At 36.8% G+C, this 26111-nt stretch overlaps 1 protein-coding gene across 13 annotated transcripts in view; it reads right to left on the bottom strand.

The window, feature by feature from the left end:
* Positions 1–26111, bottom strand: part of LOC148611761 (uncharacterized) — a 137342-nt gene that overhangs the window by 33502 nt on the left and 77729 nt on the right. For 11 of the 13 annotated variants that reach the window (XR_015924190.1, XR_015924191.1, XM_088592622.1 and 8 more), the window contains 12 exons: positions 15214–25035; positions 14867–14991; positions 13682–14005; positions 8588–8789; positions 7323–7576; positions 6766–6994; positions 5903–6160; positions 4762–4896; positions 4113–4316; positions 3262–3510; positions 2170–2380; positions 1078–1238 (listed from right to left, as the gene is read on the bottom strand). Coding sequence is in view for 11 of the 13 variants with exons in the window: in XM_088592622.1 (XP_088448748.1) it covers positions 1078–1238; positions 2170–2380; positions 3262–3510; positions 4113–4316; positions 4762–4896; positions 5903–6160; positions 6766–6994; positions 7323–7576; positions 8588–8789; positions 13682–14005; positions 14867–14991; positions 15214–25035 (12174 nt within the window). In the remaining 2 variants the exon portion in view is untranslated. The remainder of the gene's footprint in view (positions 1–1077; positions 1239–2169; positions 2381–3261; positions 3511–4112; positions 4317–4761; positions 4897–5902; positions 6161–6765; positions 6995–7322; positions 7577–8587; positions 8790–13681; positions 14006–14866; positions 14992–15213; positions 25036–26111) is intronic. The other 2 variants (XM_088592625.1, XM_088592631.1) reach the window with 1 other exon arrangement.

Here is a 26111-nt window from a genome sequence, read left to right as displayed (position 1 = left end):
GACAAAAAATCATCAGCCTTTTGCACGTACCTAATCTGAGCTTACAGAAATTACAGGAAAAAAATGTTTTCAATTAATATATTTTCATATCTATAGTGAAATGAGGGGCAACACTGGATATGTTTTTCATATGTTCAGGACCACCATGAAAAAAAAATGGAAAAAAAAATGTTATGGACTACTTGATTAATTAATGAAATGTAAATAAAAACCAAATGGCAATAATACTGTTTTAACAGGACTTTATACATTAATAATTCTGATCATAAGATTCTTCATGCTTAAAGCCGTCTTTGATTGGTCAAGAACATCTTTGCCAGGAAGTTCATACTTTCATGAACTTCACCAAATCGTTCATACATGCATGAATGCCAGTCAACTTGAAACCAATATGGCAGCCGTGTAGTTCAAAAGGGTGTGACAACAACCTAAACGAGATGATATAGTTGTAAGAATGGTTTATTGCACCACCATTGATTTTACCGGTACAGTTTCTTTAGAGAGTAATTTTCAGCTCCGGGAAAGAAACTTATAAATGCTGAATATCTAATTACAAGTAAATTCACCCCAAAATTTTATTGTCCCAGAACTAGATTCTATAAATACATTTCTCCACTCCCAAACATAACATGAACGGCCAAAGGCCGTTCATGTTATGTTTGGGAGCTCCAAGATCGGTTCATACAAGTATGAACGACCAAAATAGCTGTTTAATCCTATAAAAAAGTAATGTTTCTACAAATTTAAAAAACATATACATGTACTTCCATATATGTCCTAAAATATTCCCAGAGATGCATACATGTACCTGTAAAGCCTCACATGTTAGGGGGAGACTCCAATAAAATCAATGAACAATTTAGAATTTCCCACAGAAAAAAGTATGATTTGTGAAAGGTTTTTGGCTAAAATTATTAATAATTCTGAAATAAATACTGACTGAATATTTACATCAAATATTAGCTTTAAAATCAAACTTTCCCACATGCAACAATGTCAATGGGGGAGAATCATCCACATGAACTGTTTCAAAGGCTAACAGGTATACTGCATGTGTTAAAGTAAACCTGAACAAACCTGTCCATCCTACATCACATTTGCATGGTACAGTGTTGAACTTTGATGAACTTTCCAAGGGATTAGCAAAATCACAAACACCATTTGTACAGCCTGGACATAAATATATAGCTACAGTCTCTGTTGAGGATATACCGTTCTGACTGTCCGTGGCATAATAACTGAAAAATAATTGCCAGAGGTTAATAAAATGTAACAAGAGCAACAAATAGGTAGTTTCCCTAATTTTGGTTTACATGAATTTTCCAATATCCATATCTTATTGAGAAATACTCTGTTTCTGATGAAAAGATAATAGACTATGGATTTTCATAATATATATATATTAACCCACACACACACAAATGTCTAAGAATGTGACAACTCTATTTGCTACACTGCTCCATCGGATCAAATTGATACAGGGAAGACAACATAACATTATAGAAGGGTCTGAACAATTCCAAACGATGACCACCCTACACCACTCGGCCTGCTAGGCTATATAAAAATATAGCTTTCACTGGCCAGGTTATTCCTCCTTGTAGGATTAATCTAAGGCTCTAACTTAGTACATGATGTATGGTAGTACGGGACAATTCATCTAGGCATTATTATGTAAGATAGAGATCAAATTAATGATGCATGTCACAACAAATCAATATTATACAAACGTCTCAGAATGTTACGATGACTATTTGCTACACTCTATTCAATATATTCATTTTGTATACTGTTTTGAATACAGATTTTACTAACTTCACCCAAAGGCAATTTAGTGCTGCCTGTTAGTATTGCAATATACTGGAAACAATTAGCCATTATAGAAACGTTTTATGTTTTAGCACCCAGTACAACCTGATTTAACCCACTTATTCTATTGGAAATGCCTGTACCAAGATGTGACCATTGTGGTTGTTTCAAACTTTCCAGTTTTTGCCTTGATTATTGTCATTTGTTATATTAACTTTCCTTTTTGACTATTTCGTTAGATAATTGCCCAGAGTTTATCAGTTCAGTAACTTTCCAATTACCTAACAGATAAATATAAGAAATGTACAAAGAAACTGTGTCCATATATTATGCTAAACTATCATTTTTAACCAACTCTACCTTATATTATAGTCTGTATTGTACTCTTGAGGGGTCCATGTGGTTGTTATAGAAGCATTCTGTCTGTTAGTTATTTTGCCAGTGATGCTACCACCAAAAATTACAGTAACATTTTCATCATCCACGTCCTGAGCCTCAGCCACTAAACTAACAGATTCATTAACAGTAGCATTGATTCTCAGTGTTCCTGTTACAGTAGGTATCTTGTTCTCTGGAATGATAGATGCGAATGTTTCAATTACACTTGGGAACATTTAGAAAGTTTAAATACTATCAATGCATCATTTTCATTTTAGTTAACATTTATATACAGTCACTATACATAAGAAATTTTCATTTAGTATTTTCATCCCATGCATATATGTGTTTGAATGATAAATTATAATATTTCTGATACTGATGTCATTTTATTCAAAACTTATTTCTAAAATTCTCTCTCCTAGCAAATTGGAGGTAATGCTAACACAAAAGTATGCTAAAAACTGTAGGAAAAGCATCATGATCACTGAAGACTGTTCTGCTTTAAAGTGGTGGTATAAACGTATTTCTAGATCCTATCGAAAAAGAAAAGCAAATTAATGTACAGGTATTAAACAACTTTCTTAAGTTAAGTCATAAACAAGCATTATCGAAGTATACTTTTACCCAATTCACCAGAAACATATTTTTCAAAATATCCATGCATTTTAAGTCCTTAATTTTGGCCTTTTTTACTACCTTGATGAAAAACAGTGCACATATAATGAGCTCAAAAACAAAAAGCAGAATTTGGCAAAATAGGAAGTAAATTTACAAGCTCTTGCCCCTGCACAAGGTCTGACAACTCTCTATGAAAATGCAAGAATCTTGCAGTCAAGAAAAAGCGAATGATTAATCTTTTAGTCAAATGAAGTTTGATTTGAATCAGGTTGAGAATTTCAGAGGGCTTGTCTGCAATGGTTAGCAAGAGAGAAAAAGAATGATTGCCACTGTGTGAAGCTTGGTAAATATAAAACTCATATTGGTCAAATCTAGATTTGCACAGGCAGAATTCTACTTTATAGCAGAAGAAAATCAAAGTCTGACATTGCCTAAAAATCACATTTTCCTTACCAGCCTGAACTATTTCCAGCTGTGTTGATTCTTGTATAATTCTAGTATTATTAGCCACCTCTACATCTTGTCCCAAAGCTATGTAATCAAACATACAGCCCTGGTTATCACCACAGATGGCTTTAGCCCCATGAAGGTCTGTTTGGCTGAAGGTATCACTGAACACAGGAACAAAAGTTGTATTCTGAAAACTTTCCCATGAAAATCCAGGCTCATAGGTAAATACAGAAGAACTTTCATTAGTTCTCCCTAAAATTAAAAAAGATTGATTTTTCAATGATTGGGTGAACGCATACCTATTTTATATGATCAACAAAGAAGTGGAAAATGACTTATTTAGTAGCAGTCTTTCTAAAAATCAGACAGATTGTGATTCATGCATGCCATAAACCCACCAAATTCAGTTTTATTTCTTGTTCAGGAGCAGTTACTGATCACATAACTAGTCCTAGTTTTTCATTTGGTTGTTGCACTTTTGAGATAAAAAATATATACAATGTAGATTGTACATGAAATAGGCACTTTGCAAGGTATATCTTTCTTGATATGGTTCCATTTGAACATATGAAGATATATCTTGTGCAACATTGTACAATTTCACTATCTTACTAATAACAATAGATAATGAAAATATAATTGTTATAAAAAATTGATAAATAACTTTAATCAGCAATGTCATAATCATTATTGTGTTTCTTTGTGCTTGTTATATGGACAGAGACTTTCCAGTACGACAACAAAGGCCCCAATTTACAAAATATCTGGCTGTAAGAACAAAGGAAAAATTTTAACTGCCGATAAACATTGAATTGGATCCCATAAATCAGACAAGCTTAGTGCTAAGTACATACAATGTTCTCCAAACTGAGTGTATATTTCAGATTCTGTTAAGTTCGAAGGCAGAGTTGTACCATTTGGAAGTTCAAAATCATCATCAGGATTGCCATTGACATTGCCAAGAAGGCCACTGAATCTGTAACTGTTCTTGAATCTATTTTGCAGGATAATTTTGTTCTCAAGCATACCAACTTTGAGTGACACCTGCAACGCTACACCTACAATGATTTAAAACTATCACATTATCAAACATGTCAGCTAAGTTTCATATCCTGATGATCAAGAAGTAAAAGAATTACTATAAACACAATTGTTTTTTGAATTTCAGGAAATCAATTCCATTTTGCTGTCATTTATTTTCGTAACTTATATTATGCCTAACACCTTTTCTATAATAAACGGACTTATTCATGGCAATTTATTTTCACATAACTTTCCTACTTAGAAAGTGAGTAAAAATAAATTGCATGTTAAAACTCTGATGAGTATTGAAAAGAAACATTATTCAGTTTGAATTTGAATGAATCAAGCATGTATTTGTAAAATGGCATCTTGAAAAAGGTGTTTTCATTAAAGATGTGGTTAAACAATACAGCAGACTCATTTACACAGTATAGCTCATTCATTTATGTATTTGAAAGTAAACATCTTTTTTAATCATACCTGAACTTGGGAAATTAGCAGTCAATGAATTAGGACCTGTCTTTTCAACTACAATACTTTCTTGATTCTCTGAGAAAGTTGAACTGTTAGCAAATAAGACTGTGAAATCCCGTCTATTTATTCTTACAATCAATCCTGAAAAGAAGGCAGCAGAAATAAATTATACACATTAGACAATATGTGTAGATAGGAGGTTTGCAATAAATGCTTTGTAAAATGTGTACTTTTATAGAAAAAAATAAATGCAATATTTTTTCCTGTGATTCAGTTTCACTATATTTGCAGTAGACGCCAGGACACAAAAATAAAAAAAAAAGTTTTTACCCCACCTTATACTCAAAAATTTAGGATTATTGCTTTTCATACAAATATACGATATATTTCAGGACAGCACAAATAAAATCACCTTTTTTTTAAACAAAAAACATGAAATTTTCAACCCAAGAAAAAAATCACTTACACAGTAGAACTTTCATTAAAAACAGAACTAAAAGTTAAATAACCAAGTAAATAATTAGGCAGATTCAGTTCAACTTCAAAAGAGTTAAAAGTTTTTATATCTATGAATAGTAAAGGATACTGTATTGTACGAATGTCAAGTCTTACTTGCTCAGTATATAGTAATGCCCTCTTGAGGTAGACCTATAGGGTAAGGGACGTAACTCTTGAAATCAGTGATATGTTTGTATCATATTCAATTTCACCAAAGCCTTTCAAGCTTTCCTTTGAATCAGAATGAAATCAGTCCAAGTTACATTGATGCTTACATTAGATTGATGTAAAATGATCAATATAAACATTCTAATGATTTGTAAGAGTTGTGTCCCTAATCCTAGGTCTACCGCCTTAAGTTAACTTCATAGTTCTTATACAAATTTTCATAAAAACCAATAAGGGATGGAGGCATTTCCTTTAACTACAAGAGGTATTTATTGCCCCAAAGATGTGACAAGGGTGTTTTTTATACTGTTCATAGGCAGAAAAAATAGGGAGAATGGAGTTTCTATTAATTTTATTGAAATGGGTCATGTTGCAGTCTTATAGAGGAAAAAGCAGAAAACCAAAAAATTATTTTTGATTGGCCTAATTACTTTAATTTTGCTTCATTAATTATTAAACTTGTTAAATTAATTCAATTTACCATTTCTCTCAGTGTTCATTTCCACTTCACAAGAACCACCATCTTCAAATAATTCTTTTGCAGCAAATCCTCCAAAAATGGTGGCTGCAATTAAGGTACCATTTTTATCTTTGGCTTGTAAAGTTCTGGTCTGTAGTTCAAATGTTTTATCATCATTTGTCCTGTTATAGGATGCAAGTAATGTGTACTCCCCGATACCATTGTAGGTGTAATCCAAGCCATCTAAGGTCTTAAAATGAGGGTCACCAGATGTCAGACCTAAAAGGAATTAATCATATATTGCAATACGTTAAAAATTCATTGGTTGGTTGACATAAAACAGATTTTCACACATTGAAATTTGATTTAATTGCAACTCAGACTTGACACATTGTAGAATGCACTATTTTTTGTAAATTTGAAAAGAATCCACTTAATACTTTTATAGTTATATTGCACAGACAAGTCCCCATTTTCTCAACAAAAAAAATGATTGCCACTTAGATATAAAAAGCAATATTTGGTTGAAAATAAGAAAGGCTTAAAATTCAGTCTGAATTTGACACACTTGATAATAAAAAAATACCAAAAATTAACATATTTCGGGGGTAAGGCAAATTTTCAGGATAGGAAGACAAAATTAAGAAATAAAGAAGTTAAATAAGTCTGTTTAAAGACAAGCAATTCAACACCTAATCTAGAGGGAGAAATCAGAAAAAAACTTCTCCCATTTGTTTATGACAGGGAGAAGTTTTTTGTAACATAGATAACATAGTCAAAAATGTCAATACTGTTATTTTTCAAATAGGATTTACTAAAACTTCACCTTGACATCGATGTCTAGATTAGGCCCTGAAGGATATAATGGAACACATGAAAATTACCCAAGTCAGGAGGTATATATCCAAAACAGTTACTGGAGACTCTTTGTTGGAAGAATAGGTTACAGAGTCCCCCTTTTATACAGCATTGGTCGAAAGGTAAGATATCAATGGTCTGATGCAACGGGTACCAATACCAGTAATTCATGGTCTGAGGATGATACATCATCAAATATCCACTGGAAGCTGTGTTGGTCAGCAGTGATTCTGTCTTTCTTGAATAGCAACATTTCTGTAATGATGACAATGAACATAATCAATGTCAAGGGGAGAAACCATATGATTTTTTTTTATTTAATGTTCTTTGTTGTGTGTGTCTGTTTTCCATGTCTAGTCTTTGTCCCTGGATTACATACTTTTGTTTTCTGCTTGAATCTTGGCTCACTTAATTGCTCTTTAACATGCATATTATCAATTACACTCTTTCATGAATTTTCTACAATGTATGCATGTGAAATAAAGACTTGAGAGAATGGGTTGGTTAAATTCACATATATCTTTAGAAATAAAATGTAAATCACTTACTTTTTATTTTTTTCATTAAAGGTACAAATACTAACCCTTGCACCTCGTACAAAAGGAATGTAAGTAGTTAAGAAACAGTCAGTTCCCTTCTCTCTATAAAAAGCAGGATCACGCATGGCTTGGGGAAGATTACATGGACATGCTGGCAAAAAGACGTTGAGGAAAAAGGTCATGAATCTTTGCGTGACTGCAACATTTGTGACCCAATCATAACACTGCCGAGCATAGTTGACACTGGTAGCAGTACACGAATCAACTTTATAGAGCCATAGACCATTGTTAGGTACTCCTGAAATTAAATAGAAAGTTGGACGTTTATAAAAAAAAAAAAAAAATTATGTAAAGGTTTAAATTGAAAACAATACTTCTGTGTATCATGTAAAACATGCACTGTGGATTCACATACATTTGTACCTGCTAATTGCATTGGAATTCATAAAAAAAAAAAAACTATTTCTTACTCTGGTCAATATTAAAATCTTATTCACATAAAATTGCTTAATTCCTCTAAATTATGTACATAATGTTCAAAACTTACCCAAAACATTACCTTAATTGGTAAAACAACAAATCCCTCAGTTTGTATAAGAAATTCATTTTAACAATAATTTCGCTTTACATTAACTATTCACAGCCAGCTAATGACAAATTAAAAAAGAAAACTATACACATTTTAATTTTGAATACTTTGAGTATCTTTCCATAAAATGAAAATAACTGTAAATTGCATAATTTTATATAATAGCAGTGAAAGACATTAGCAGTAGACTCATGGACCGAGTCTATGTAAAATCAAGCAAGACTATGATGAAACTGACTCATGTTGCTTTAAAATGTACAGTGCATTCTATGTAAAATTATGATGGGTCTATGTTGACAAAAAATTCAGTTTCTAAAACTGTAACAGAGGTGATTAACACAGTATTTAATTGTGACTGGAAACAATGACATGGCAGACATACTTGTACATGTATATTGATTTTATGGTACATAATTATTCATTGACTTCATTTTAGAGTAACCATTTCCAACATCAGTGTACAGTAGTAAAACTGAAATAAGAAACATTCGAAGACGATGACTCCTAAATCTTGCAAGTCTTTAATTTTCTGATCTGGTTTTCTATAGAATAATCTGTTCATGTACACGCAGAATACATACATGTATACGTAGTAATTAGATTATTTCATTTTGCATTTTATCTTTCTTTAATAATATTTTGTATATATTTTTTAAAATGTTTCTAACAAACTTAAAAAATGACCCATTTGTGACTTGATTGGTATCATTTAACACTAACTTGTATTACTGGTGCTAACTATCTCAACAGGAAAATTTGTATCTAAGGATGCAGGATGGGTATATCGTCCACTTTTTCCACCACATTGCCATGCTGAGACTATTTCTCTTGGTACATCTGGCGACCAGTACACATTACCATACAGGAAACCGGTAAATGTTGTGACCCCATCTGACACTATTATCATCTGCACAGTAGCATTCTAGAAAAGAAACAAATGATCCTTATTATTCACTCAGTTAAGCCGTCAACCGACAATATTGTACGGCTACTTGCTCATACTTTGATGGCTACTCTATTTTCAAAAATAGGTGAGCTCTTGCAAAATTTCCATTAGTTTATCTGCTACTTTTTCTTTTTTTCCTTGTACCTAAAATACTACTGACATCCCAGAAAAATATCAACAAATACATGATTTTTTTTTTTTGTTATATGTGTCAACAGATTTTTTTATAAAAATTGAAAAAAACGTTCACTTATTCCCAAAATTCTTAACATACAGAGATGGCTTCTCAAGCTACAGTACAGCATGCAAAATAGGCTGATTAATGCTAGGCATATGCTTCATACCTGGCATCCAATAACATACTTGTTACCTATGTTTTTAAACAATAAGTATCAACTGAAGTACAGAATTGATTAGTCTATCTTTCAAATAATTTACAATTGTAGCCAGGGAGTTAAATATAGAGGGATTCGCATCTCATAATTTATCACAACATCTCGCGTGGTGAGATATCGGTCTACTCGCCACAGCTACTTGCCACCTATACTGCTATTGAAGTCAATAATAGGTCATATAAAATATTGATATTACAAATCTAGGGGAAATTAGATATCAACATCCTTACACCCTCAGACCATATTTTTATCAATTTAAAACAAATTTTATGACAACCATTCAGGTTTTGAAGGATTTAGTTTTAATTGAGAAGGGAATACCTTTCTTGAGGGCATGACTCCGGCCACCATTTTTTTTATATCAAAAGGTGGTCAAATAAAAACATTAGACACCACAAAAGAATGGGAGACAACAGCTATAAAATTTCTTACATACACCCTCAGACTATTTTTGTTCAATTTAAAACAAATTTTATGATGATGGTTCAGATTTTGAAGAAGGAGTTTGAATTTTAAATTTGGAGGGAAAACTGTCTTTGAGGGAGTTGACTCCGGCCACCATTTTTTAAAAAGTCAAAAGTAGGTCAAATAAAAACGTTGATATCAGGAAGGAAGGTGGAGCTACGGCTATAACACTCCTTATATATACCCTCAGACTATTTTTGTTCAAATTTCAACAAATTTTGTGATAAAACCGGTTTTGAAGAAGGAGTTTAAATTTTAAATGAGGAGGGGAAACCGCCTTCAAAGGCAGGCTATGCAGTCAGGAGTCAAAACCAAGGCATATAAAAACATTGATATCACAAATGCAAGGAAAGCTTCAGCTATGCAACTCCTTATATATACCTTCATACCATTTCTGATTCATTTCAAACTAATTTTATGACGACTGATCAGGTTTGGAAAAAAAAGAGTTTGAATTTTAAATGAGGACGAGAGACCGCCTTTGAAAGTGGGACCAGGTTGAAAATTTGATAAGAGATTAAGGTCTTGAATCGAGGTAATGTTCAAAACAAAACATTGAAAAAGTCTGGAGGCAACTTGAGGTGGGATATTTTAATTTTTTTTCAAACCATATGGGTCAGAATACCTACATTTATCGTGATGAAATGTTGAAGCAATGGAAATCGTCCGTCATTAACAGGGTACGCTCAGCATCAATGAAATGCATCATGGGTAATCTCACTGTATATCGCCCCACGCAACATATTTATTATCGTACTATGTAAAATTGTGCAAGATTCCAATCCTTGCTATACATAAATCCTTGCCTATGCTGAGAAGGAAAAATCAGTATTTTTTTTCACTTAACAACATCTATTAATTTTTTTCAGGTAATTTTTTACATTTTACATATTTTGAAAACACACCTTCCTTCAGTGCAAGATGGCTAAAAATGGGTCAATGGCACATGAATATACTCTAACTCCCACAATTTATTGACACCACAACAAAACATGTGAAACATTCCATTAAAAATTTTAATTGGGGGTATAAACTATAATTTGTCTTCAGATGCATTTCAGGTTTAAACTTTCACTTGTAAACTTACATGTAGGGTCTACATGTATAAACTAAACATTGAAAAAAATTCTTGTTCCTATGGTATGAATAATTCACATACATGTACATGTACATGTAAATGTATGTGACATACCATCTATAGCAAGTTTTCAGTTTACCCAACATATATACCTGGCGACATTATATTCAGCAGACATTGTTTGATAATGAAGCCACCTGACCCTGTCACACAAAGTCCCTGTTGTGGACCCAGTCACACCTGGTAACCCTCCAACATTGGGGGAGGGGGAGGACTCCCACAAATTCAATGAAACATTTAGAATCTCCTACAAAATGTAAGATTTGTAGAAGGTTTTAGTGAAAATCACTATAATTTCTGTCAAAAATACTACACTGCAAGTAATAGAACTTTTGCTTTTACGTTACAAGTCTTCCTCACAAGACATGCAGTGTCAATAAGGGAGAATCTCCCACATAAACGGTTCCAAATGTCACCTGGGTTCCATATCATATACTTGCCTTGGTGATAATGTAGGGATATTGGGGAATAGGGTTTTAAAAGAGCAGAAGGGACCTAAAAATCTTCATATTAAGTATCGAATATTCTTGGACTTGTCCCCCAGTTGGCCCAAACCAAAATTAAAAGGGCTTAACTTTATAACAGATTATACTACAGTAAATTTTTGCTTGCAAAAATATTTCTGAAATGATTTTCATGTGAAGAATTAACGAAAGTGTTCAATTCTTATATCATCGAATTTACACATCCTCGTTTTTAGCTGCACTGTAAATATGGATTTCAACTTGCACCTTGGGTCCTTCCAGCACCGATCACTTTTGTATATAGTCACCAACCAGTACGAGGATACACCAGGTGGTGGTTTTGTACTTAACAAGAAGAAGACCATTCACCGCAATTTGAAACTATCATCTTTCTCCCGCGTAAATGTCAGGCTAACCATGATCTAGTGTATGTTTTAAGAAGATTCAAAATTAATGAAAATTTCCGGAGACAGTAAAAATACCTTTTAGTTGACAGCTGCTATCCATAATATCATACATCTTACAGACCTATTGACGAATATTTTTTGTTTGAACATGTTGTTTACGAGGCTATTCATTTAAAAACCAGGCCGATTCTATGTATGGGTGGCACAGGGTGAATTTTATCCCACTGAATTTTTTGTTCCATTGTAAAGAAATGTACAAATGTATATCAAATAGTAATATGAGGTAGGCATTTCCTAAATCAGCGAGCACCGTGAGCTTTACTATATAAATGTACCGTCTTTGCGAGACTCGTAAAAATAATAATGGACATTACAAAGCACGGGCGACCCGGATGAAAATTTTTGCTTCGCAAGTGCAATATTTTTATTTATATTTAACCAGCAAGCAAAATCAATATTTCTATTTGAAAATATGTCTTGTTAATTAATGGGGGAGTTTTTTCAATAATGAATAACTTGAACATTTTTTCCCCCAAAATTCCAACCCTATAACCCCCCCCCCTTTCCCCTCGCTCTCAAAATGGTCAATAACTTTATAGCACTTCGCAATGCTTTACATTTTTTATCCCTTAAGGGCATCTCTAGCAACATCCATTTCAGTTTTGGCCTGTCAGATCAATTTGTACAGATACCGGAAATATTACAGTTCTCCATGGATGGTGGGAATATTTAACACTTATCATGTGACCTAAACAAAATTCAGACGACAGCTGCAAATTCCAAACAAGAAAATGATTGCCTTTCCTATCTTAGAAAAGCTATGCTTCGATTTTGATAAAATAATCGGAGTTATATTTTCTCCGAGGTGGGTTATGTTCTTGAAAACAGCAACAGTGGAACAGCGGAGATACACGTACGTACATCCACGTGGCATTTCCGAAGTTTTTATAAACATAACATTCACTTCTTTAAATGAGTAAAACAAATTTGAAAGGATGAATCTGTTTTTACTGAAACGTAATCTTAACCTGTATTTTTTTTATTTGTTTGACTGAAGGAAATGATGAATTTTCACCGTAAGGTCTAAGGACAGTCACTTTTTGTTACTTCCGGGACATGACTTTTTTTCGTTAGTATATTGGGAAACTTAAGGGAAATTTAGAATGTAAACGTAATAACGGTAGAGCTCACACCGCTTCGCGGCGCTCGCTATAAAGTCCTTAACAATGCAACAACATTTTGTTCAAATTAAATAGTTATCACAATTTCTTCAATGAATTTCAATGTTTTCTGTGCAATTTATTTTTCTTTAATCGTTGAAGTTAATCAAAAACCAACTTTCAACTTTGAGAAAGGATGCATTTGTTGTATGAAATGAGTGAAAATACAATTTTTCATGTGCCACCAACTGCCTAGTTGTTGCATGGACACCCTCTTAAAATGTCACTTGATAATCGAAGTAATCGTAGATCCCACTGTATCACGGTATAGCTAGAACAAGAACATGGAACACTGCATATACCCAGTATTTGTTGCGTTTAAACACGGGTCCAAGTCACATATTTATCAAGTTCTCCTAAAGACAAGCTCAAAATTTTGATGTGATTTTCGGCCATTTTCAATTTTTTCGAAAGTTTCTGTCCATTTGAATAATACTAAATATCATGATCCATTGAGTTTTATAGAAGTAATTTATTAGAAATAATTTTCTTTTCAATACAGTGACACAATGGGAACATCTTTTAAAGCAGATAATTTTACCCCATCTTTTTGCAAACAATTAGTATTACCGAGATTTAAATATGCTGCATCAGAAAAATAAGTTTAATGCAATTAAAGATTACATTTTGTATTAACTTCAAACCAAACACTTTTCCTCAGTCTTGAAAACAATTATTTGCCGTGATACAGTGAGATCCCAGTAACCCATACTATGATACAACTTATAGCACCTTTACAAAAGTCCTCGTTACACCAGAAATTAGCTAAGTCTACTTACCTCTGCTTGAATCATTGGGTTAGGATAGATATTTGCCCATGTCACTTTTAATGCTGTATTTGGTTCGAAATTCTGAATTTGATTGGAGCTAGGAAAATAGTCCACTAACAATTGCTTTGCAGTATTCAAGAAAGCAATGGTTTTTCCATCTGGACGGTATTTATTGTAGAGGTGATACCAGATATGCGTGTTTGCGTCTTCTGGCATAATATCTGCCCAAAATGGAGCTATTATCTTTACTTTGTTGGTATATCTTGAAGGAAATGCTCTTGGTTTGTTGGACGAGAATTGAGAATCTAATGTGATGTAACCGTTGGAATATATCTGGAAGATTGAATGTGAGCAAACTGAATCATATTATCAAATTAACTTTTAAAAATAATTATCCAGGTATTTAAACTCATGCAAAAAGTACATTATAATATCATTGTAAAACTCTTTTATCTATATACGACATATACTATAAGGTAATCAACATTCAGATTAAAAACCACCAGATTGGTATAACTAACAACATTCAGACTATAATACATTCATTTAGGACAATAACAATTCGGAATTCAAGAGGCCAAGATAAAGTATGGAAAAGGCACCCAGAAACAACGAACAATTCGAGAAACCAAATGTACCCAGCTACAAGAATTCCATACGAAACATAGAACACAAGAATCTGATGTACCAATAGGTTAAGAATTCTCTACATTCAGTGGCAGATCCAGAGGGGGATACATTTTCATTTTCACGTGTAAAATTGACAAAAAAATGGCAAAAATGTCCTAGCACCACATTTTCTGAGGAACGCCGGCTTATCGAACTGCCTGGATCTGCCCTGACATTTCTTCAGCTTTTTTGGGATAAAAGGAAGAGATAAAAATACAGGGGGTAAACTTATAGTTTTATCTTATATATTTTTAAACACAAAACCTGGAAAAAACTGTAAGCATTGCTCATAGATTGATACGCCACTCCCCTATTTAATAACATTTGGATTAAAATCTAAAACAGAAGGTGCACACTGATATATGTAATAAAGATTATGTGAAAGTTTCATTAAATTCCATTCAGTGGTGTAGGAGGAGTGACGGATAAGATATTGGCACCCCTCTGTGTAACGAAGGGAAGGACGGATACCCCTATCACTACATACTTCCCATTCCAAATAGGGGGTATAATAATGCAACTTACATATATTTGCCTGGACACTTCACAATTGCATGTGAATCCGATCGGGTTGTCTACACTTGCAACCTCAACGTCATCTCCCAAAGAACCGTCGTTATCGCCTGCAGACGCTCCAAATGCCAATAGCTCTAAAATACCAAAAACATATTAAGTTTAGTGCTGTACTGCGCAATCTATGAGAAAAGTGAACTGATTTTATATACTTCCAACAAACAAACACAAATTATACAAAACATGATAAACATACTCACATAATAGAAAAGTCAAAAGCAATTGATGCATGGCTATTTTCTACAAATAATAATAACAAGATTCCTTTTCATATTCATAACGACATGCACGATACATACCTATTGAAGAAACTGGTACAGCTGTAGTAGAAGTAGCTGTCGTAGATGTTGAAAGGGATTCAACCGCTGTGGTAATTTTTGAAGTTGTAGTGGTCGCTTGCTCAGCAGTTGTAATTACAGCCTGCGTTGTAGTAGTGACCGCTACCGTTGTTGTTTCTGTACCCGTGGTCCTCTTTGTCACAATTTCTGTACTTCCAGTAGAGATCTGAGTGCCAACAGATGTTGATGTTGTTTTGATGCCAACAGTTTCGGTTGTTCCTGTAATGGCTGACGTCTCCGTCACAAAAGTTTCTGTAGTCCCTGGTATAGATGTTGGAGTTGTACCAACAGATGCAGACGTTTCGACAGAAATTGATTGGGTTCCAACAGGTGTTGATGTTAATTCGATACCAACAGTTTCGGTTGTTTCAGCAGTGGTTGATGTCTCTGTCACAGCAGTTTTAGTTGTTCTTGGTGTAGATGTTTCAGTTGTACCAACAGATGCAGACGTTTCGACAGAAGAGGTTTGTGTGCCAACAGATGTTGATGTGTCAATACCAACAGTTTCGGTTGTTCCTGCAGTGGGTGATGTCTCTGTCACAACAGTTTTTGTTGTTTCTGGTATAGATGTTTCAGTTATACCAACATTTGTTGATGTTGTGTCAACAATGACAGTTTCCGTTGTTCCTGTAGTGGTTGACGTCTCTGTCACAATAGTTTCTGTTTTACCTAGTGTAGATGTTGGAGTTGTACTAACAGATGCAGACGTTTCGACAGAAGTAGTTTGTGTGCCAATATATGTTGATTTTGTGTTAATACCAACAGTTTCGGTTGTTCCTGCAGTGGGTGATGTCTCTGTCACAACAGTTTTTGTTGTTTCTGGTATAGATGTTTCAGTTATACCAACATTTGTTGATGTTGTGTCAACAATGACAGTTTCCGTTGTTCCTGTAGTGGTTGACGTCTCTGTCACAATAGTTTCTGTTTTACCTAGTGTAGATGTTGGAGTTGTACTAACAGATGCAGACGTTTCGACAGAAGTAGTTTGTGTGCCAATATATGTTGATTTTGTGTTAATACCAACAGTTTCGGTTGTTCCTGCAGTGGTTGACGTCTCTGTCACGATAGTTTGTGTACTTCCTGGTGTAGATGTTTCAGTTGTACCAACATATGCAGACGTTTCGACAGAAGAGGTTTGTGTGCCAACAGATGTTGAAGTTGTGTCAATACCAACAGTTTCGGATGTTCCTGCAGTGGCTAATGTCTCTGTCACAACAGTTTGTGTACTTCCTGGAGTAGATGTTTCAGTTGTACCAACAGATGCAGACGTTACGACAGAAGTAGTTTGTGTGCCAACGGATGTTGATGTTTCGATACCAACAGTTTCGGTTGTTCCAGCAGTGGTTGACGTCTCTGTCACAACAGTTTGTGTACTTCCTAGAGTAGATGTTGGAGTTTCACCAACAGACCCAGTCGTGTCGACAGAAGTGGTTTGTGTGCCAACAGATGTTGATGATGTGTCTATACCGACAGTAACGGTAGTTCCTACAGTAGTTGACGTCTCTGTCACAACAGTTTGTGTACTTCCTGGAGTAGATGTTTCAGTTGTACCAACAGATGCAGACGTTTCGACAGAAGAGGTTTGTGTGCCAACAGATGTTGATGTTGTGTCAATACCAACAGTTTCGGTTGTTCCTGCAGTGGTTGATGTCTCTGTCATAACAGTTTGTGTACTTCCTGTAGTAGATGTTTCAGTTGTACCAACAGATGCAGACGTTATGACAGAAGTAGTTTGTGTGCGATCAGATGTTGATGTTGTTTCGATACCAACAGTTTCTGTTGTTCTTGCAGTGTATGATATCTCTGTCATTTCTGTTTGTGTACTTCCTGGTGTAGATGTTAGAGTTGTACCGACAGATGCAATTGTATCAACAGAGGTGGTTTGTGTGCGATCAGATGTGGATGTTGTCTCGGTACCAACAGTTTCGGTTGTTCCTGCAGTGGTTGACGTCTCTGTCACAATAGTTTGTGTACTTCCTGGTGTAGATGTTGAAGTTTCGCCAACAGACCCAGTCGTTTCGACAGAAGTAGTTTGTGTGCCAACAGATGTTGATGTTTTGTCAATACCAACAGTTTCGGTTGTTCCTGCAGTGGTTGATGTCTCTGTCATGACAGTTTGTGTACTTCCTGGTGTAGATGTTTCAGTTGTACCAACAGATGTTGATGTTGTCTCGATACCAACAGTTTCGGTTGTTCCTGCAGTGGTTGATGTCTCTGTCATAACAGTTTGTGTACTTCCTGGAGTAGATGTTTCAGTTGTACCAACAGATGCAGACGTTACGACAGAAGTAGTTTGTGTGCGATCAGATGTTGGTGTTGTCTCGGTACCAACAGTTTCGGTTGTTCCTGCAGTGGTTGACGTCTCTGTCACAATAGTTTGTGTACTTCCTGGTGTAGAAGTTGGAGTTTCGCCAACAGACCCAGTCGTTTCGACAGAAGTAGTTTGTGTGCCAACAGATGTTGATGTTTTGTCAATACCAACAGTTTCGGTTGTTCCTGCAGTGGTTGATGTCTCTGTCATGACAGTTTGTGTACTTCCTGGTGTAGATGTTTCAGTTGTACCAACAGATGCAGACGTTTCGAAAGAAGAGGTTTGTGTGCCAACAGATGTTGATGTTGTCTCGATACCAACAGTTTCGGTTGTTCCTGCAGTGGTTGATGTCTCTGTCATAACAGTTTGTGTACTTCCTGGAGTAGATGTTTCAGTTGTACCAACAGATGCAGACGTTACGACAGAAGTAGTTTGTGTGCGATCAGATGTTGGTGTTGTCTCGGTACCAACAGTTTCGGTTGTTCCTGCAGTGGTTGACGTCTCTGTCACAATAGTTTGTGTACTTCCTGGTGTAGAAGTTGGAGTTTCGCCAACAGACCCAGTCGTTTCGACAGAAGTAGTTTGTGTGCCAACAGATGTTGATGATGTGTCTATACCGACAGTAACGGTAGTTCCTACAGTAGTTGACGTCTTTGTTACAACAGTTTGTGTACTTTCTGGAGTAGATGTTTCAGTTGTACCAACAGATGCAGACGTTTCGAAAGAAGAGGTTTGTGTGCCAACAGATGTTGATGTTGTCTCGATACCAACAGTTTCGGTTGTTCCTGCAGTGGTTGATGTCTCTGTCATGACAGTTTGTGTACTTCCTGGAGTAGATGTTTCAGTTGTACCAACAGATGCAGACGTTTCGAAAGAAGAGGTTTGTGTGCCAACAGATGTTGATGTTGTCTCGATACCAACAATTTCGGTTGTTCCTGCAGTAGTTGATGTCTCTGTCATAACAGTTTGTGTACTTCCTGGAGTAGATGTTTCAGTTGTACCAACAGATGCAGACGTTACGACAGAAGTAGTTTGTGTGCGATCAGATGTTGGTGTTGTCTTGACACCAATAGTTTCGGTTGTCTCCGCAGTGGTTGATGACTCTGTCACAATAGTTTGTATACTTCCTGGTGTAGAAGTTTGAGTTCTATCAACAGATGCAGACGTTACGACAGAAGTAGTCTGTGTGCCAACAGATGTTGATGTTGTGTCAATACCAACAGTTTCGGTTGTTCCTGCAGTGGTTGATGTCTCTGTCATGACAGTTTGTGTACTTCCTGGTGTAGATGTTTCAGTTGTACCAACAGATGCAGACGTTACGATAGAAGTAGTCTGTGTGCCAACAGATGTTGATGTTGTGTCAATACCAACAGTTTCGGTTTTTCCTGCAGTGGTTGACGTCTCTGTCACAACAGTTTGTGTACTTTCTGGGGTAGATGTTGGAGTTTCACCAACAGACCCAGTCGTTTCGACAGAAGTAGTTTGTGTGCCAACAGATGTTGATGATGTGTCTATACCGACAGTAACGGTAGTTCCTACAGTAGTTGACGTCTTTGTTACAACAGTTTGTGTACTTTCTGGAGTAGATGTTTCAGTTGTACCAACAGATGCAGACGTTTCGAAAGAAGAGGTTTGTGTGCCAACAGATGTTGATGTTGTCTCGATACCAACAGTTTCGGTTGTTCCTGCAGTGGTTGATGTCTCTGTCATAACAGTTTGTGTACTTCCTGGAGTAGATGTTTCAGTTGTACCAACAGATGCAGACGTTACGACAGAAGTAGTTTGTGTGCGATCAGATGTTGGTGTTGTCTCGGTACCAACAGTTTCGGTTGTTCCTGCAGTGGTTGACGTCTCTGTCACAATAGTTTGTGTACTTCCTGGTGTAGAAGTTGGAGTTTCGCCAACAGACCCAGTCGTTTCGACAGAAGTAGTTTGTGTGCCAACAGATGTTGATGTTTTGTCAATACCAACAGTTTCGGTTGTTCCTGCAGTGGTTGATGTCTCTGTCATGACAGTTTGTGTACTTCCTGGTGTAGATGTTTCAGTTGTACCAACAGATGCAGACGTTTCGAAAGAAGAGGTTTGTGTGCCAACAGATGTTGATGTTGTCTCGATACCAACAGTTTCGGTTGTTCCTGCAGTGGTTGATGTCTCTGTCATAACAGTTTGTGTACTTCCTGGAGTAGATGTTTCAGTTGTACCAACAGATGCAGACGTTACGACAGAAGTAGTTTGTGTGCGATCAGATGTTGGTGTTGTCTCGGTACCAACAGTTTCGGTTGTTCCTGCAGTGGTTGACGTCTCTGTCACAATAGTTTGTGTACTTCCTGGTGTAGAAGTTGGAGTTTCGCCAACAGACCCAGTCGTTTCGACAGAAGTAGTTTGTGTGCCAACAGATGTTGATGATGTGTCTATACCGACAGTAACGGTAGTTCCTACAGTAGTTGACGTCTTTGTTACAACAGTTTGTGTACTTCCTGGAGTAGATGTTTCAGTTGTACCAACAGATGCAGACGTTTCGAAAGAAGAGGTTTGTGTGCCAACAGATGTTGATGTTGTCTCGATACCAACAGTTTCGGTTGTTCCTGCAGTGGTTGATGTCTCTGTCATGACAGTTTGTGTACTTCCTGGAGTAGATGTTTCAGTTGTACCAACAGATGCAGACGTTTCGAAAGAAGAGGTTTGTGTGCCAACAGATGTTGATGTTGTCTCGATACCAACAATTTCGGTTGTTCCTGCAGTAGTTGATGTCTCTGTCATAACAGTTTGTGTACTTCCTGGAGTAGATGTTTCAGTTGTACCAACAGATGCAGACGTTACGACAGAAGTAGTTTGTGTGCGATCAGATGTTGGTGTTGTCTTGACACCAATAGTTTCGGTTGTCTCCGCAGTGGTTGATGACTCTGTCACAATAGTTTGTATACTTCCTGGTGTAGAAGTTTGAGTTGTATCAACAGATGCAGACGTTACGACAGAAGTAGTCTGTGTGCCAACAGATGTTGATGTTGTGTCAATACCAACAGTTTCGGTTGTTCCTGCAGTGGTTGATGTCTCTGTCATGACAGTTTGTGTACTTCCTGGTGTAGATGTTTCAGTTGTACCAACAGATGCAGACGTTACGATAGAAGTAGTCTGTGTGCCAACAGATGTTGATGTTGTGTCAATACCAACAGTTTCGGTTTTTCCTGCAGTGGTTGACGTCTCTGTCACAACAGTTTGTGTACTTTCTGGGGTAGATGTTGGAGTTTCACCAACAGACCCAGTCGTTTCGACAGAAGTAGTTTGTGTGCCAACAGATGTTGATGATGTGTCTATACCGACAGTAACGGTAGTTCCTACAGTAGTTGACGTCTTTGTTACAACAGTTTGTGTACTTTCTGGAGTAGATGTTTCAGTTGTACCAACAGATGCAGACGTTTCGAAAGAAGAGGTTTGTGTGCCAACAGATGTTGATGTTGTCTCGATACCAACAGTTTCGGTTGTTCCTGCAGTGGTTGATGTCTCTGTCATAACAGTTTGTGTACTTCCTGGAGTAGATGTTTCAGTTGTACCAACAGATGCAGACGTTACGACAGAAGTAGTTTGTGTGCGATCAGATGTTGGTGTTGTCTCGGTACCAACAGTTTCGGTTGTTCCTGCAGTGGTTGACGTCTCTGTCACAATAGTTTGTGTACTTCCTGGTGTAGAAGTTGGAGTTTCGCCAACAGACCCAGTCGTTTCGACAGAAGTAGTTTGTGTGCCAACAGATGTTGATGTTTTGTCAATACCAACAGTTTCGGTTGTTCCTGCAGTGGTTGATGTCTCTGTCATGACAGTTTGTGTACTTCCTGGTGTAGATGTTTCAGTTGTACCAACAGATGCAGACGTTTCGAAAGAAGAGGTTTGTGTGCCAACAGATGTTGATGTTGTCTCGATACCAACAGTTTCGGTTGTTCCTGCAGTGGTTGATGTCTCTGTCATAACAGTTTGTGTACTTCCTGGAGTAGATGTTTCAGTTGTACCAACAGATGCAGACGTTACGACAGAAGTAGTTTGTGTGCGATCAGATGTTGGTGTTGTCTCGGTACCAACAGTTTCGGTTGTTCCTGCAGTGGTTGACGTCTCTGTCACAATAGTTTGTGTACTTCCTGGTGTAGAAGTTGGAGTTTCGCCAACAGACCCAGTCGTTTCGACAGAAGTAGTTTGTGTGCCAACAGATGTTGATGATGTGTCTATACCGACAGTAACGGTAGTTCCTACAGTAGTTGACGTCTTTGTTACAACAGTTTGTGTACTTCCTGGAGTAGATGTTTCAGTTGTACCAACAGATGCAGACGTTTCGAAAGAAGAGGTTTGTGTGCCAACAGATGTTGATGTTGTCTCGATACCAACAGTTTCGGTTGTTCCTGCAGTAGTTGATGTCTCTGTCATAACAGTTTGTGTACTTCCTGGAGTAGATGTTTCAGTTGTACCAACAGATGCAGACGTTTCGAAAGAAGAGGTTTGTGTGCCAACAGATGTTGATGTTGTCTCGATACCAACAATTTCGGTTGTTCCTGCAGTAGTTGATGTCTCTGTCATAACAGTTTGTGTACTTCCTGGAGTAGATGTTTCAGTTGTACCAACAGATGCAGACGTTACGACAGAAGTAGTTTGTGTGCGATCAGATGTTGGTGTTGTCTTGACACCAATAGTTTCGGTTGTCTCCGCAGTGGTTGATGACTCTGTCACAATAGTTTGTATACTTCCTGGTGTAGAAGTTTGAGTTCTATCAACAGATGCAGACGTTACGACAGAAGTAGTCTGTGTGCCAACAGATGTTGATGTTGTGTCAATACCAACAGTTTCGGTTGTTCCTGCAGTGGTTGATGTCTCTGTCATGACAGTTTGTGTACTTCCTGGTGTAGATGTTTCAGTTGTACCAACAGATGCAGACGTTACGATAGAAGTAGTCTGTGTGCCAACAGATGTTGATGTTGTGTCAATACCAACAGTTTCGGTTTTTCCTGCAGTGGTTGACGTCTCTGTCACAACAGTTTGTGTACTTTCTGGGGTAGATGTTGGAGTTTCACCAACAGACCCAGTCGTTTCGACAGAAGTAGTTTGTGTGCCAACAGATGTTGATGATGTGTCTATACCGACAGTAACGGTAGTTCCTACAGTAGTTGACGTCTTTGTTACAACAGTTTGTGTACTTTCTGGAGTAGATGTTTCAGTTGTACCAACAGATGCAGACGTTTCGAAAGAAGAGGTTTGTGTGCCAACAGATGTTGATGTTGTCTCGATACCAACAGTTTCGGTTGTTCCTGCAGTGCTTGATGTCTCTGTCATAACAGTTTGTGTACTTCCTGGAGTAGATGTTTCAGTTGTACCAACAGATGCAGACGTTACGACAGACGTAGTTTGTGTGCGATCAGATGTTGGTGTTGTCTTGACACCAATAGTTTCGGTTGTCTCCGCAGTGGTTGATGACTCTGTCACAATAGTTTGTATACTTCCTGGTGTAGAAGTTTGAGTTGTATCAACAGATGCAGACGTTACGACAGAAGTAGTCTGTGTGCCAACAGATGTTGATGTTGTGTCAATACCAACAGTTTCGGTTGTTCCTGCAGTGGTTGATGTCTCTGTCATGACACTTTGTGTACTTCCTGGTGTAGATGTTTCAGTTGTACCAACAGATGCAGACGTAACGACAGAAGTAGTCTGTGTGCCAACAGATGTTGATGTTGTGTCAATACCAACAGTTTCGGTTGTTCCTGCAGTGGTTGACGTCTCTGTCACAATAGTTTGTGTACTTCCTGGGGTAGATGTTGGAGTTTCACCAACAGACCCAGTCGTTTCGACAGAAGTAGTTTGTGTGCCAACAGATGTTGATGATGTGTCTATACCGACAGTAACAGTAGTTCCTACAGTAGTTGACGTCTTTGTTACAACAGTTTGTGTACTTTCTGGAGTAGATGTTTCAGTTGTACCAACAGATGCAGACGTTTCGAAAGAAGAGGTTTGTGTGCCAACAGATGTTGATGTTGTCTCGATACCAACAGTTTCGGTTGTTCCTGCAGTGCTTGATGTCTCTGTCATAACAGTTTGTGTACTTCCTGGAGTAGATGTTTCAGTTGTACCAACAGATGCAGACGTTACGACAGAAGTAGTTTGTGTGCGATCAGATGTTGGTGTTGTCTCGGTACCAACAGTTTCGGTTGTTCCTGCAGTGGTTGACGTCTCTGTCACAATAGTTTGTGTACTTCCTGGTGTAGAAGTTGGAGTTTCGCCAACAGACCCAGTCGTTTCGACAGAAGTAGTTTGTGTCCCAACAGATGTTGATGATGTGTCTATACCGACAGTAACGGTAGTTCCTACAGTAGTTGACGTCTTTGTTACAACAGTTTGTGTACTTTCTGGAGTAGATGTTTCAGTTGTACCAACAGATGCAGACGTTTCGAAAGAAGAGGTTTGTGTGCCAACAGATGTTGATGTTGTCTCGATACCAACAGTTTCGGTTGTTCCTGCAGTGGTTGATGTCTCTGTCATGACAGTTTGTGTACTTCCTGGTGTAGATGTTTCAGTTGTACCAACAGATGCAGACGTTTCGAAAGAAGAGGTTTGTGTGCCAACAGATGTTGATGTTGTCTCGATACCAACAATTTCGGTTGTTCCTGCAGTAGTTGATGTCTCTGTCATAACAGTTTGTGTACTTCCTGGAGTAGATGTTTCAGTTGTACCAACAGATGCAGACGTTACGACAGAAGTAGTTTGTGTGCGATCAGATGTTGGTGTTGTCTTGACACCAATAGTTTCGGTTGTCTCCGCAGTGGTTGATGACTCTGTCACAATAGTTTGTATACTTCCTGGTGTAGAAGTTTGAGTTCTATCAACAGATGCAGACGTTACGACAGAAGTAGTCTGTGTGCCAACAGATGTTGATGTTGTGTCAATACCAACAGTTTCGGTTGTTCCTGCAGTGGTTGATGTCTCTGTCATGACAGTTTGTGTACTTCCTGGTGTAGATGTTTCAGTTGTACCAACAGATGCAGACGTTTCGAAAGAAGAGGTTTGTGTGCCAACATATGTTGATGATGTGTCTATACCGACAGTAACGGTAGTTCCTACAGTAGTTGACGTCTTTGTTACAAAAGTTTGTGTACTTTCTGGAGTAGATGTTTCAGTTGTACCAACAGATGCAGACGTTTCGAAAGAAGAGGTTTGTGTGCCTACAGATGTTGATGTTGTCTCGATACCAACAGTTTCGGTTGTTCCTGCAGTGGTTGATGTCTCTGTCATGACAGTTTGTGTACTTCCTGGTGTAGATGTTTCAGTTGTACCAACAGATGCAGACGTTACGACAGAAGTAGTCTGTGTGTCAACAGATGTTGATGATGTGTCAATACCGACAGTTTCGGTTGTTCCTGTAGTGGTTGTGTCTTCTGTAACAAATGTTTCTGTTGTTACTGATGTTGATGTTGGAATAGTTCCAACAAAAGTAGATGAGACACATGGTAAATAAAATGATAGCAAATAACATAATTAACTTAAGATACGACTTCACGCTTAAATGTAGTCAACATTTTAGGCTTAATGTATTTTCGTATGTTCCGGGATTTTCAGTTCGGGTAAAAAATACAAATGAAAGGAAGGGACTTTTACACACTGTCGAACATTTTCACTTAATTCACAAAATCGTTGTACTATTTTTTCTAGGGGTTTATTTGGCGATATACATGTGTATTTCTCTTTACCATTTATCAAAATTAAAAAATAACTAAATGGTTTTTTTTTCGGTTACAATAGTGTAACTGTCATTTTGAATTATTGTCGAGAAATTTGCAGTGAATCATACGTCATGTAATTTTGTTTTGGATATAGAATAACTTCTAGTATGATGTGCTTCAAAGCTCTTTAGAGCACAGCCATTTAAAAAAGTGATGAACACAGACTAACATTTCGTGCGACACATAGGCTGCGTCTATTCAAAAATATGAAGGTTAAACAATGCGACATAAATAGGCAGCCTGCGGTAAAACAAATACAAAATTGAGTTTTGATGATTTTTTTCTTAATTATATATTCTCTCCAATAATCATTTTCTAATACAAAATGGAGTTTCGATGATTTTTTTCTTAATTATATATTCTCTCCAATAATCATTTTCTAATCATCGAACAAGAACTATTGTTCGATATATTCAATATCGGCAAAAATAGGGGCGTGGCGAAAATATATCATATTGTCGACTTTCATATAAATCTATCGTCAAATTTGTCTTAGTTTTTTTGTACATTTGAAAGCTTTATTCATATGCTCTTCTCTAAAAACAGAGTTCTTCTTTTGAATTTCCTTACATGAAAATATGAATCCTTCAAAAGTTGTTTGGCCTAACTTTGATAAGAAAAGAAATACAAAAATGTTTTAATAACCAAGGCCTTGTATGACCACAAAGCGGAAAGTCCAAAGCGGAAAGTAAATCTATTCAAATTACTGCCTACTTCAAATAGCACATACATGTAGTTTAAACCCATATCCCATTTATCTAAGGTAGTGCATTTGATTTGATTGAAACATGTAAAAACTG

This window comes from Perna viridis, chromosome 7, assembly GCF_037379345.1.
Source record: "Perna viridis isolate PV_CMFRI_1.1 ecotype Kerala chromosome 7, ASM3737934v1, whole genome shotgun sequence".
NCBI lineage: Eukaryota > Metazoa > Mollusca > Bivalvia > Mytilida > Mytilidae > Perna > Perna viridis.
The sequence above is the reverse complement of the archived record's forward strand: the minus strand, read 5'-3'. Positions and strand labels throughout refer to the sequence as shown.